Raw genomic sequence first — 14,846 nt, forward strand, 5'->3', positions numbered from 1 at the left:
AGCCATATGAGAGGGTTTAATTTCAAGGTCCAAAAGCGCATCACTGAAGTATAGGCCTCCTCAAGTGTAGCCTAATATTGTGATTATACAACACAATAAGTGATCAATCTGTATTATATTATGTTATTAATAATAATAATATGAATTTAATATACAGTCTATGGACGGGAGTTCTCTTTTTACTATGCAGCCATACCCGACTCAAATAAAAAGGCAGTGTTATCTCCCCGTGGGATCGAAAATCAAGCCGTTCCACTTAGCTGCTCCCTCTAGAGGTCTGAAGAACTTCCGTTGTGTAATCTGGATGCAGCGATTTTTTTGTTGCATTTGATTTTGGGGTTTGCTTTTCTTTTTGCATCGTTTTTTATTTGCAGCGCGTTTGTGTATTTGGTTGTGTTGTGTGTATTTGCAGCGCGTTTATGTATTTGGTTGTGTTTTGTGTATTTGCAGCGCGTTTGCTAAATGCTGCACATGTGTTGTCAAATTAATGAAGTTGTTTTCTCTTTGCATCGCTTCTTTTTTCGGGGTTTGTGTGCTTTTCTTTTTGCATCGTTTTTTATTTGCAGCACGTTTATGTTTGCTGAATGCTGCACATGTGTTGTCAAATTAATGACGTTTTCTTAATTTGCTTGTGTTTTGTCTATTTGCATGTGTTTTCTTAAGTTGCAGGGCGTTTGCCCCTGTCGGCCACCGTACTTTAACCCTTAGATAACGGAACTCCCGCCTTTACACTCTGCTCCTAAAAATTTGTAAATCTAAAAAATTGTAAAATGTACAGAGTTCAAATAACTTCTGGAGTGTTAAGGAATATGTAGTTAATGTTTCTACATTTACAAATCTTTTGGATCAATATGTTTTGTGTGTTTATTTAGTAAAATTTGATGAAAACACGTCCGTTTGTTTTATGACACAATTTTAATACTTTTATTAATTATTGTGGTTTATTGACTCACCTAACCTTCCTTAGCTTAGGTTGTACTGATTTTAGGGCTAGGAAGCATTTGAAGATACTTTAAGAAATTACATCACAACAAGCAAACATACCAACGTAGGCACTGGCTGACATACAATACGTTACTGTTGTCATTCTTACATTCCTCATGTCTTGTGTTCTGAGCAGAGAGCCATTGTGGATTACCTACTTTCCAATCCAGAGCAAAGCTGTTGGGTGCTGGATGGCTATGAAGAGTTTCACAGCAAACTCACCAGACAAGAGGTGCAGAGAGAGCTTTTGGACCCAGAACAGCCTCTGCCTGTTGCAGACCTCATCTCAGGGCTGTTAAATCGCCATCTTCTTCCAGGATGTACTGTGGTGGTCACCTGTCGTGCACGCGATGTCATGGATTTTGAAGGCATATCGGATAAAGTTGGGCAGCTGCAAGGGTGGGACTGCCACGAGATCAAGGAGTATGTGGACAACTTCTTTCAAATTAAAGGTAAAAACATCCTTTTATATTTACATTGAGATATTTGTTATTCTGCATAGTGTCACGAAGGGGAAGAGGGAGAGCGTCATCAAGGAAAGGACCCAAACTCAGACAGTCAAGACAGCAGGACAATTTCAGTGGTTTATTTATGAAATGTAGCTTACACACAGTCAAACAAAGGAAGGCATACTTGACCAGGCTGGACAGGCAGTAGATCCAGCAGGCCAGTAACAAGCAGACAGGTAACAGAAGCTCGAAAACAATGACTGAATATGCCTATTACTCATAGAATCTGGAGTTACACTACGTAACTTCCGTTATATTTCAAACTCAGACTCTGCTCTCTAATGCTGCGTTTCCACTTACCACGATTTTGGCGTTTTTGACAGCGCGATTACATACAAAGTCAATGCAAAGACCCAAATAGACGCGAAATTCCGTCGAGCGGCGTGAATGACACAAATGCCGCAACGTGAATGATGTGAACACGCGTTATTCGCGTAATTTGAATGTTAAGTTTGGTTTGTAGAGGCGAAATGCAGGGTGTCTTCTGTTGATCAGCCTGCCCATCCATCCATATGTCCGTCCATCCATTCATCCATCCATCCATCATTTATAACCACTTATCCTCAGATGTTATGTTATTTGGGTCACTTGGTTTGTGTTCAACACTTATTTTGCATAGAAGAAACTTGCTTTATCATAGTATTTCTAAGTCCCTTTAAAACATAGTAGCATTAAAGAGGATTTCCACAAACTCTACTTTTCATCGTGGCTACGTTGGCTGCGAAAACAGTTTTAAAAATGTGTCATAAGAAAATAACACGTGATGATGATCAGGGAGACTTCAAATTATTAAGTTGCATTATGGGAGGTATAGCATCAAGTGCTTTTGGAACTATTATATTACTATTTTAGGAATTAAAAGTCAGGAAATCTCTTGCTGTGTCTAAAATCACGCACTTCTGTCTTGCTATTTTGAGTGCATAAGTGCGTTCACACTAAGAAGTATGAAGCAAAATGCAGTGCACTCCGAGTACCTGGATGCTGCACTTATAACAGAAAGTTGAGTGTGGAACGCTGGACACTACAAACCCTTAATAGTTGCCATCTTTGCTAAGGAGCGAAGCTATGGGACCACCAACTTATTTTCAAACGTGTGAAAATGGCCGGCGAGGAAGCTGCAGCAGTTGCGATTTAAACTGCCAACACTGAACTATACAAATGTAATTTATAAATGCATTTTCACTAAGATGAAGCAAGAAGAAGAAGTAAAATGTTGCATAACAGCAGTCTGCAATTTGAAACCACACTACCCTGTCAATATATACGACCAAATAATGCACGACGCAAGTAGCTAATTATAGTGTATACAGTTTACTACATGTAAGTATACTAGTGGAAGTATCCAAACTGAGACACAGCATTGCTCAGCTGCATTAATTTTTACCATGCAAATCATCCAACTTTAAGGGGGTATTTTGTCCATTCATTCATCCATCTTCATCCACTTATCCGTGGTCAGGTCGCGGGGGCAGCAGCTCCATCAAACTTCCTTTTCCCGAGCCACAATAACCAGCTCTGACTGGGGGATCCCGAGGCATTCCAAGGACATGGTGGAGATTTAATCTCTCCACCTACTGCAGTCCTGGTCTTCCCCGAGGCCTCGGGCCAGCTGGACGTGTCTGGAACACCTCTCTAGGGAGGCGCCCAGGTGGCATTCTTACCAGATGCCCGAACCACCTCAGCTGAGTCCTTTCAATTGTATTTTGTGTGCAACACCACATTTTTGGGTGCACCCTTTTTAAGACTCCAAGGGTACTATTGCATTTTGAAGTTGACTTTGCACATCCACAAGTGTTTTAAATTATTCCAGTTGACCTCTGCTCAGTTTGAAGTTGGGCTAAGCTACAGTATGCTGGGTATTATAAGATCACTAAACTTTGTGTCATAACAAGACTCAAAACAGGTGCAAGCTGCCTGCAAGCTGCACCAGAAGGTTGGCTTATTGTACAGAAACAAATCCTGCTTTCCTATATCTTGCAGGAAAAGAATTGTGGAAGCTACTCTCTTGATTGTTTTGGATTATGGAGATGTGATTTATAGACATGCTGCATCTTCAACATTAAAACCTCTTTATTCGGTCTATCATTCTGCCCTTAGATTTATTACAGATGCAAGTTATAACACTCACCACTGTCTCTTGTATGATAAGACTTGTTAGCCATAGCTTGAGATGAGGCGAAATGGTCATTGATTGGTTTTCATCGGTAAAGCACTTCTTGGTGAATTCCCCCATTACATTGTTGTTAACTCCATGTCAATCCATTTTCCGCTCATTCCAATGAATGGCTTTTACTTGAGGTCTCTCATACTCAGACTTTGCCACTCCACATTCCTGGAATGCGGCACAAAGCACTTTAAAATTGGTCCCTCCCCCATCAACCAGTCAATTTTAGGCCTAGATGAGTGAATTCTGTTCTTGGGTCTGCTCTATTTTATTGTATCTGTTGTAATTTAAATGTTATGGTCTATTTGTTTAAATGTATGCTGTACACTCGGCCCCATTGAAAATGAGGGTCTCCCTCAATGGGCCCCGAGTTTTAAATAAAGGTTCGAAATGAAATGAAATGAGGCGCAGTAAAACTAGCAGGAGAGTCAGGGATATGTGAATCAAGCCCAGTGTGAATAAGCTCACACAGTTCTGATCAGGCAAGTGTGTGGGTCTTCCTTTAATTTCAATGGGCTTAAACTAATTTACATCTCAACTTTAAAGGTCACTCAGCTAACAAAGCTGTTGGGATGCAGGCAGCAGATCTCCTTCTTTCCAGTCGACACCTGCTTGCCATGTCATCCCTCCCTGCACTCTGCAACATCTGCTGCATCTGTCTGGAGCATTTACTGCTGAAAGGGGGAGACCCGAGAGCGACGCAGATACTAGAAGAAACAGGAAGTGAGAGGAGGAGAAAAGCGAGAGAAAAAGAAGAAAAAGGAGTACAGATTGCAGGAGGAGGAAGAGGAGAAGAGGGCAGTATAGGAGGGAGTTATGCACAAAGCAGAGATCAAGGGCGAAGGAGAACGAGGGGTGAAGACATAATGATGGACGGCACAAATGGTAGAGGCCAGATACCTTCCACACAAGCCCAGATACCCTCCACCCTCACCCAGGTCTACCTCACTATTCTTAGTGCCTTTCTGAGCCGTGACCCTAGTACAAGAGGAGGCAATGACGAGCCAAAGACCACACCACAGAGGTGAAGGGTGAAGGCTGAGTAGAGCACTAAACATATTAACACCATTCTACACCACTAATACCATACATAACTAATGAAGAATTTCAATGAATGTGATTGACAAGGTAAAATCAGAGCTTGATCCCTCAATATTACATTAATTTTAGTATTTTTAGTATTTTTTAGAAAACACCTACAATGATTCATTATTTTTTTTTTTTTTATGATTTCAAGAGTTGACATAAGATGGTGCAGTTCAATAAGAACACGATAGCACACAAATATAACGTAAAAACATGTACACATAAACATACAAATGTATCCAAAATAAATTAAAAAAATTAAAAACCCACTAGTGCAATGTTTTCACTTTAATAATAGGCTTAGTTAATTTTCCCCAGTTTTCACTTTCACATTATCTTTGACTATTTAACATACAAATGTTTTTTTGTCTCTTTGTGCAGTTTTGTGTGTGAGTTGAGTCAGCTGGCCTGGAAAGGCTTAGAGGACAGCAAGATCCTCTTCATGGAAGAAGACATCTCTCAGGATGTTTTGGATTTTTCAATCAGGACAGGGCTCCTCGCACAGGTCAGACTTTTACATTACATTTAAAAAAAAAAAAAAACTGACACTTTTATCCAAAGCAACTTACATATTATATACATTATATATATGTCAGAGGTCGCACGCCTTTGGAGCAACTAGGGGTTAAGTGTCTTGGTCAGGGACACATCGGTAGATGTATCGTAGTGGGAATCGAACCCAGGTCTCCCACACCAAAGGCATGTGTTATATCCACTGCGCCATCACCACTCTACAGACTTGACTGTAGAGCATGTGTGTATGTTCTATGCATATCTCAAATTAAAGGGCAGTACTAATTGTGGGTGGAAAAGGTGGGGGGGGAGAGTTCTACTTTGTGTAGCCGAGCCAAAGTAGTGCACTTTTTAATTAATTAACTTAATCGGTTATCAGGCAAATAAAACGCAATACAGATAATCTGCAAACTGCCCAAAAAAACGGCCAGATAATCAGCCAGGGACGATTAGGGCCAATAATCGCTCTATCCCTACTATGGCACTTCTAGTGTTAAAGCCTCACAGAGGCGTAGCTGAAGACTGTTACTCTTGTTAGTGACATAATATAAAATATGTTTTTCCATATCTTCCTGTCAGGTGGAGCTCAGACGTGAGGATGGGATTCTTGTCAACTTCTACCGCTTCATTCATCTGACAATACAGGAGTTTTTGGCTGCCCTCAGAATCATGACCAGTACTGATGTTAGTGACATGCAGCTCAAGAAGAGGTAGGGAACTGAATTCAGAGAAGCCAAATAGAGCTGGAGGGGAACAGGGTTTATATGTTTCAAGGTGATTGCAGTCTTCCTCTATGGAGCTGTTGATCTTGTGTCCTTTCTAAAGGCAGTTGCAGTAACCAGATAACTGTGCTAATTATACGTACTGTGCATGGAATCAATTATAAGTACAGCCTCAAGCATCAATCCATGGTTCAAAGTCAAAGCCACAAGCAGCAATGAGCCTGTTTCAGGCTTCACAAAGTCACTTTAGCTGGTTTAATTCTGTATAAAAAGGTGTAAGACCAAACACACACCTGTTTCATCACTGCAATGGATGAAGCAATTAAGTCCCATCATTTCAAAACTCTTTATCCAATTTCAACACATCTTGGTGGGTACATTCAGGTCTTCATCCCAGATGTCTCCATCAAGTTTTAGCAGGATTGAGCTGCTTGAGTTATGGCCAATTCCCTGCTAAGACCAGCTAAGCTCTCTTAATTAATGGTCGTCACGTTTTTTGAACAATCTTGCTCATTAGTAGAAAAGTGTACCTCAGCCCCACAACGCTGTATTCCAATTTTGTTGTTGATAGAAAAAAAATTAACAAAAGCCTATTCATATTACTGTTTTTCTGTTTTCTGTTTGTGCAGATAAGCTAAACAAAACCCATCATGGCAGACTTCTATGGTCAAAGAGGCCTTTTTGTTGAGCACATTGAGCTGGATTTCTGTGACAAATTTGAAGTAAATTGGTTTTACGGTGTGCATGGCTTATCGAAGTTTTCACTTTTTTGGGCTGTGGCCCAAAATGTTTTGATTACAGCAATGAGTTCCGATTTCGTTTCAGATCAGGCGACCTACAGTATTAAATGGAAAAGTCAAACATTTGTTATTTAAACGTTATATTCAATGTTAACATTCTTAATGTGTACCAGTTTGTTTCGAGGGCCCTGTTTTAGAAAGCAGGTTTAACAAACTAAATAGTAATTTTAACACAGTTAATGAAATGCTATTAAAATAAAAAATAAACATGTTCAGACTATATGCAGCCTATTTAAAAAAACTCACTTTCAAACTACAGTCTGCAGCTGCACCACGATACTGCTCACCCAGAAATATTAACATATAATATCCAGTATTAAAGGAATTGTCGATGTTGTCTATTGTATTGCAGGAAAATGTCAGTATGACCAATCACATCATGTGTGCAGAGTGCCGTGTTATGAACACAAAAAAAGGACATGCAGAGGGTTTTTTATTACAGGTGTGGGAAAAAATCGATACAGCATAGTATCGCAATATTTTCTGTGGCAATACTGTATCGATACACAGACACAGATCGATCTTTTATGATATATGTGTTGCTCAGTTTGTCTGCTTGACAATCTGATTTTGCAGCAATACAATTGAAGTGAGATGAACAATGTATCTTTTTAGATAAAACAGATGTTGACAAAGTTGCCTTTTGGGGACATAATTTGAAATTGGGAAAAATTTGAAGTTGGAAAAAAGTTAATGAATTGCAATATATCGCAGAATATTGTAGCGATAGACCGATTTTATCGGGCCGATATTTGCGATTTTACGTGTATCGGTATCGGCCAATACGCGGCTGTTGTGTTCGCCGATAGTTTTTTCCCGGCATTATTTACAGACAGGTGTCCACAGGCAACTCTGTGTTGCTGGAGACGCTGCACCCATCCATATGATTGCACTTTGCACATATAATTTGGGTGATATGAATGTAAGATGATTGCAGAAGTGACACTGATCTGTGTTTTTGTTTATTATTTTTAAAGAAAATGGCAGAGCAGATTCCGAAAAAAAATCCAGTGTGGCAGGGTTTACATTTTTATGATGTAAATTGAGGGAGCAAAAGCAGTATCAGCTCCAAATATCGGCTCAAGAAAATCGGCAGCTGTATCGGTCATCGGCTAAGGCTGATGGAAAAAAAAAATCGGTATCGGTCGATCCCTAGAATATTGCAGTATGTTTAAAATCGCAATAATATCGTATTGTGACATAAGTATCGTGATGATACTGTATCATAAGGCCTCTGGTGATTCCCACCCCTATTTTTTATACAGCTTGTTACTTCTTTATAGCTTACTGGTGATAATGCCATTTTACCCCACAAGCCTGATACATATGCAAATTTTCAGGTGTTTTTACGCATATTTATCCCCTCAAATATGCAATTATTCTAGTAGCAAGCGGCAATGAACTGACCCTCGCATGTTGGGTGTGCAGGCTGGACACCGGTCGAATATATTACATTATTAACATATTTTTTTTACCATTTCCTGTGTCCATAAGTGTCTACGAAAAATGGTTTATGAACAGTCACCAATAAAAAAGAAACTCTGCTGAGTGCAATGATGCCTTCTTCAAGAGTCTATGTCAAATGTTATAAAAGGGGGTGTGGCTAGAGTATAGCGTGCGACATGAGACATGCATTATGTTGCTTAATATCAAGTGGAGACCACATAAAGCACATTTCATGTAAATCGGATGTTTGTCACATGAGGCTAACTTCCTGTTGCCAGTAGTAAGCGCTATCACTATATCTCCATGTTCCACCAAAACAAGTTCCTTCCAGAGACTGCGTCCGGAGCTCAGCCTATGACAATTGTGATTGGTTAAAAGAAATGCAAAGAACCCAGAACCTTTTTTCCACCTATCCTAGAATTTATCTGTGGTGTAGACAGACCTTAGTCCACAGTGCTGTGCAGGCCTGACAATGCATCTACCATGTCATTTTTATGAATATTGGAGATTTATTTTGCAGTTATTTTTTAATTGTTTGTTGTTTACAGTACTGTTTACACTAAACATGTTGATGCACTGTGGACTACATTTTTGATGATTCAAAAATCTGTTTGCTTGTGTGAGCAATCTGTCTGATTGTTTGTGGAGGACAGTCTGAAGATGGACTAGTAAGTTTTATTTTATTTTTATTTTTTCAAGATTATTTTTTTGGGGCTTTTCCGCCTTTAATGGACAGAACAGGTGAGAAAGGGGAAAGAGAGAGGGAAGACATGCAGGAAATCGTCACAGGTCAGAGTCGAACCCTGAACCTCTGCGTTGAGGCATAAACCTCGGAATACGTGTGCCTGCTCTACCCACTGAGCCAAACCAGCCACAACATTGTAGTAAGGTTGATGTCAATTGAGCAAAATATGTGGAAGGAGGTAGGTTTAATTAGTTTTACAGTTTTTAATAAACGCAGAGTGATGTTTTTAATAATTCACGACAGCTCAAAGCATGTGAAAATTTTTGCTCACTTGGCCTTTCATTTTGGTGAAAGTTACAAAGTGCTAGCATGTACGACTGAGGGCTAGATTTATCAAGCTGTTTGCGCCTGTTTCCAGGCGCTAATTGGTCGCAAAGACGGACGTAACCGATGCGGGCTATTTACAAACAGGGCGCACTTGGGTAAAATCGCAGATTGTCTGCCACATGAGCGAGAAGAGACAAGTTGCGCTTTCAATATGCGTTCGTGGGAGGGTCGTGGGGAAAGTGGGAGTTCCACCCAAAAAGGTGGGAGGATAAGCACAAAGTGCACTTAATTATATATTCCGTGGTATTTACAAAGACTTTCAGTAAGAGCGTGCCTCTATTCTGCGGGAGAAATTCTCCGCCTCTTAAAAGCAGGTCTAAACCAGCCGCAATCGAGTATCCTCGTAGGCTACACCTTTATGCCGCTGGTGAAATGGCAACAGTAATTTGAGCAAGACGAAGACATAGGCGAGGCTGAAAATATTTTTAACATAAGAATCACACTTGTCAGTGAACACAACATCATTTAGCGTTACAGATCAAACAGCCATGCAATATTAGAGTTACTGGAAGAAATCAAAGATGAAATTGAATCTCCCTCTCAGCGTTCACATCCCATTCCAGCAGTTGTTAAACTCCTCGCTACATTACAAATATTGGCATCAGGATCATTTCAAACAGTCATAGCATCAGCAGTGGGAATATCGCATTCTGCACTCAGCCATATCATAGCACCAGTACCGCTTTGCTACAGCGCAATTTACGGTATAGTGGGCGGAGAAAGACGCTGATTGCCTGATGGGTGTCAGGGTTGATAAATACTACGCAAAATGTGGAAGCATAGCGTGCGCTATTACCGAACTCGCATAAACAGACGCAGCGCAAACTGCGCTAGTGTTAGTAAATTAGGCCCTCGGTGTTTGTGCCACCATCAGGACTATAACCCCACAAAGCTAGTTGAGGAAGGTTGGCATAGGACCGGACCTATGTGTAAAGTTCTGTTTCTTTTCACGCATTGAAAGGAAGATTTCCTAGTAGAAAGAATGCGAACTAGAGAAATTAGTTTAAATGCTTAAAAGCTGACGCTATACTGGATTGCTGTATTAAATGTGTAAGAAGAACTTGTCTAATTAGTATGAATGTCATTGAAAAGTTGACTAATACCAGTATTGTATGACAGTTGTGGAATATTGTAAGTATTTCTTTTTAAGCTGATGCTAAACTGAATTGCCCGGTTTTAATTTGGATGAAGAAGCTGTGTGTGTAGGACGTACGGGTGATTTATTTAGGTTTTTAGAATTTTGGAATGTGAGATGTCTAGAATGTAGTTGCTATAAGCAATGCCTACTTTAATCAAAATTCACAATTTAATGCATTAACTGACTCATGACCTTAGATTGTGCGATCCCAATTCCGTCCGAATCCATGCAGCCAATTAGGACATATAAACCTTTTTTTCATTTATGTCACCCCCTAGAGGAGAAGCACAATGTGCTTAATGTGTAAGCTTAGTTACTACTCTGAACATGTGTCTCAAATATCACCATAATCATTAGTGGGCTAGAGGTACTTCTGGATTATCTGAATAACGACACAAGGTGCAGAGTACTATAGAATTTCAGGACATAATGTAACGCTCCACGCCAGGAACATACCAGGAATAACCTGGAACAAGATGAGCCTTGTAAATTGAGCATGCCATGAGATGTCCTTTCTCTCTAAAAGGAAGCCAGGAATTCACAGATGCAAGCATAACGCGGATGGTCCAGTAACAGTAGTGGAGGCTCAGGGGGACAGCAGTGGTGCCGGGGTGGGGGGTGGGGAGGGGTTGTTGGCACTGACACATCAGACGTCACATAGCAGGTGGCAACCACTGTTACCCATTAAAAGCCTTCTTGTTTATAGCCACATTATAAATTATATCAACAGTCTGTTTTTCTTGATGCCTAATACCTTTCTGGTAGAGAGTGTGTTGTTGAGTGTACTTCACCAGTCAACTGAAAGACATGTCAGCAAGAACTGAATTACTTGAACTCTGCACTTTATTTCATCAATACTTTTCAGCACACAGGGCTCAACACTAACTTTTTAAAGTGGTTGCCCGCTTGGCAACCAGGCATCAGCTTTTGGTTGCCGAAATTGACAATACGGTTGCCATGTTTTAAAGGAACACGCCGATTTATTGGGAATTTAGCTTATTCACCGTAACCCCCAGAGTTAGACAAGTCGATACATACCCTTCTCATCTCCGTGCGTGCTGTAAAGCTGTCTGACGGCTCCAGCAGCATCAGCCCATCACAGAACAGGCAGGTGAATGGTTCCAGTAATCCTACTGCTCGAATAAGTGACAATATTGCCAATATTTATATTGTTTATGATTAAGTCAGCGTTACCAAACAACGCAAACATGAGACACAGCCGTCTTCTATCCGTAAACAAAACCGGAAACTATATTCCTTAGGCGAAGAATATAGTACTTGGGCGGAGTGATATGCTCGTAGCAAGCCTGTCTGAGAATATAGTTCCCGGTTTGTTTACGGATAGAAGATGGCTGTTTCTCATGTTACGTTGTTTTTTGTACACGCTGTGACTCTACAAATCACAACATGTAAACAGGAACATGTTGGCGTTATTTTGTCACTTTTGTCACAATTCGGAGCAGTAGGCTAGTTGGAACCAGTTACCTGCAGGATCTGTGCTGGGCTAAGCTAATGCTGGAGCCGTCAGACAGCGTTACAGCACGCACGGAGATGAGAAGGGTATGTATCGACTTGTCTTACTCTGGGGGTTACGGTGAATAAGCTAAATTCCCAATAAGTCGGCGTGTTCCTTTAAACTGCACCCAAACCCGAACATAATTTCTAAATATCTGTCCGAACCCAGCCAGTCGGGTCTCGTCGGGTCCCGTCGGGTATCCATCCTCTAATGCCTTACTGTACATTATGTGAATTCTTGTTCTCATCTGGCTGGAGTGGCCAGGAACTGAGCTCTACACAGCAACGTAATGGAGGTGTGTACCTTAATCTAATTCAAAATACAGTATTGACCTTTCTCTATCTTCTTCCTTATTTCTCTCTCAGATTCAGTCTGAGAACTCGTTGGACAACCAAGTCAGACCAGAGGACGGTCTTTACTGACTCTCTTCACCTGTATGTATGTGGTCTGGCTTCCCCCAGCTGCACTCGAGCCTTGGTTCAATTAGCCAGGACCTCTGGTGGAACAGGAGGCCAAAGTTGGGTCCAAAAACGACAAACCCTCGTTCTGAAATTACTAAAAAACTTTTGTCACAGTAACACCCTAACTGGACCAAAGGTAGAATATGAACTGAAGTGAATTTGGACAAATGGATAATATAATTACCTTTTTACCCATTCTCTCCTCATTTTTACTCATTCTTTCCTTAATTATCATTTCTTCTTACATCTTCCCAGATATTGGATCTTTGCCACTGTGTCCAGGAGAGCCAGGACAACGAACTAGCTAAGCAGGTTGTGGGTACGAGACCCACCCTGGAGCTGCGCAACATCACGCTATTACCTAATGATATTGATGCTCTGGCTTTTGTAGTTAACTCCGTAGGTGATAATGGCATTGGATTGGACTTTGGAGCATGCTCAATGGAGTTGGAGTGTTTAGATGTCCTGCCCAGTTGTCAGTTCATTCACTACCTCAGGTAAGTCCACACAATTACTCACACAAGCAAAACATAACATAAACATACATAACATCCGCATGCAAGCACGCAAGCTTGTGTGTACAAGCACACGTGCGCGCACACACACACACACACACACACACACACACACACACACACACACACACACACACACACACACACACACACACTCACACACACTACAAAATGAAAAATTTTAAATATTTGTTAGTGACCGTTCGGTATTTATGGAATGGACCACCGGAGGAAAATAGGGGAGGGTAATGTCTTTTTATTCTTTGTTGAGGTGAGGGTCACCCAACATTTTTTAGTCTGGGGGGGGGGGGGGGCACCCAACTTTTGTATTCATGAAAACAGCAAAATTTCAAAGTGGCTTCTTTGCTGCATATTTTTCCATGTAGCTCTCAGTCTCAGCCCCCCATCGCCAGCAGATGGGTCTGACCAGATATTTTATAAATATTTTAAAGTGCCCATATTATGAAAAAAACATTCTGGGATTTGGGGTGTTATTTTGTGTCTCTGGTGCTTCCACACACATACAAACTTGGAAAAAAAAACATCCATGCTGTTTTGTGTGAGATACGGGTTTCTGAATATAACCTGCCTTCAGTCTCCGGGTGAGCTGTTCAAAATCTGCAGGGTTTTCTACATCACTAGCTGAAACAAGGGGGCTAAACCATGCTAGTGGTTAGCCCCCTCATTCTCAATGGCAAAACACTGCTATAACACACACAAGTTCACCATAATCTAGAAAAGAGCTACTTGCATGTCCCTCTTCTGCAGGTATTCCACGCAAAGTTGGAAGTGCGCCCTCATTTAGAAGAAGTCTCCTGGCTAATCCTGCCGTGTACTGACTGCAGTTAGAGAAACAGCTAGCTAGCAATTGTGAGCCTTACCTAGCTACTGAACATGTGTGAATCCCAACAAAGATGGTACAGAAGTAGGATGTCTCACTCTGTAGCTAAAATCAGGGTTCGTATGGGTGCTTGAAATCCTTGAAAATGCTTTATTTTGATGTTATGTTTTCAAGGTTTGAAAACTGCTTGAATTTTCGATAAAATGCTTGAAAATGCTTCTTTCACAACAAATACCTAACTTACTGAATATTTTGTTTATTAAATGGAGAAATAAAATGATGGAGAGCCTAAAATTAAACCTGCTCACTGCTCACGCCAAGACCCGCCCTAGGAAGCAGCTCGATTGGTTGGGGTAAGGCATTTCACCTCGAGTGGTTAAGGTTAGGATAGCCGATTGGTCACGGTTACGCTACCTTGCGTAAGCATCACGGACACCTGGCCAATAAATGGTATTGAAGGGCGGGTCTTGGCGTGGCCATAGAGGGATTCGTAATATCACTGCCGGCAGGTTGTCGTTTCAATGAACGTTGGCTGGAAGATGAAAAATACAAATTATGGATTAAACGGGGACAAAGCCTACGAGTTGCTCTTGTAAAAAAGACGTGCAGCTTTTCACAATGGGCAAGTCTGCGCTCTCGAGTCACATGAAGTAAGTTTCAAGTAAGCCAACTGAAGTAGCCTACAGTACACGTTAGTGCCAGTTAGCGCCGATTTGTTTAGGCTAGTAACTTCTAGCTAGGAATTCGCAGGCTAAGTGACTGAGAGTACTTGGTACTTGGCACGTTCATTTGTGGAACGTTAACTACCCGCAAATTAAAACCTGCAAATGTTAGCCCAGTGTATAACAACAATCGTTGATTGCTGAACAGAAATCATGTCATACAAGTAGCCTACTGTAGGTTGAGGATGGCCTTATGCAATATTTACACTGCTCTATTCCAGTAGATAAATGTGTCTTGGCAATGAAGTACTTTTTTTTTTTTCAATTAATATAGGCTATTTATCAGGCAGGTGCATGTGCACTGTCAGAGTCTTCTGGGTTAAAATGGAATTACAGGTTGTTGTTGCACTGTCTCAG

The 14,846-nt window shown here is 40.9% G+C and overlaps 1 protein-coding gene across 2 annotated transcripts in view; it reads left to right on the forward strand.

Annotated features, from left to right (window-relative positions):
• The window catches only part of nlrc5 (NLR family, CARD domain containing 5), a 71,530-nt gene that overhangs the window by 19,184 nt on the left and 37,500 nt on the right, over nucleotides 1–14,846 (forward strand). For both annotated transcript variants that reach the window (XM_039808010.1, XM_039808011.1), the window contains exons 7-12: nucleotides 1,121–1,436; nucleotides 4,204–4,681; nucleotides 5,125–5,248; nucleotides 5,836–5,966; nucleotides 12,316–12,547; nucleotides 12,667–12,908. In XM_039808010.1, coding sequence (XP_039663944.1) covers nucleotides 1,121–1,436; nucleotides 4,204–4,681; nucleotides 5,125–5,248; nucleotides 5,836–5,966; nucleotides 12,316–12,547; nucleotides 12,667–12,908 — 1,523 coding nt within the window. The remainder of the gene's footprint in view (nucleotides 1–1,120; nucleotides 1,437–4,203; nucleotides 4,682–5,124; nucleotides 5,249–5,835; nucleotides 5,967–12,315; nucleotides 12,548–12,666; nucleotides 12,909–14,846) is intronic.

Source organism: Perca fluviatilis, chromosome 8 (assembly GCF_010015445.1).
Source record: "Perca fluviatilis chromosome 8, GENO_Pfluv_1.0, whole genome shotgun sequence".
NCBI lineage: Eukaryota > Metazoa > Chordata > Actinopteri > Perciformes > Percidae > Perca > Perca fluviatilis.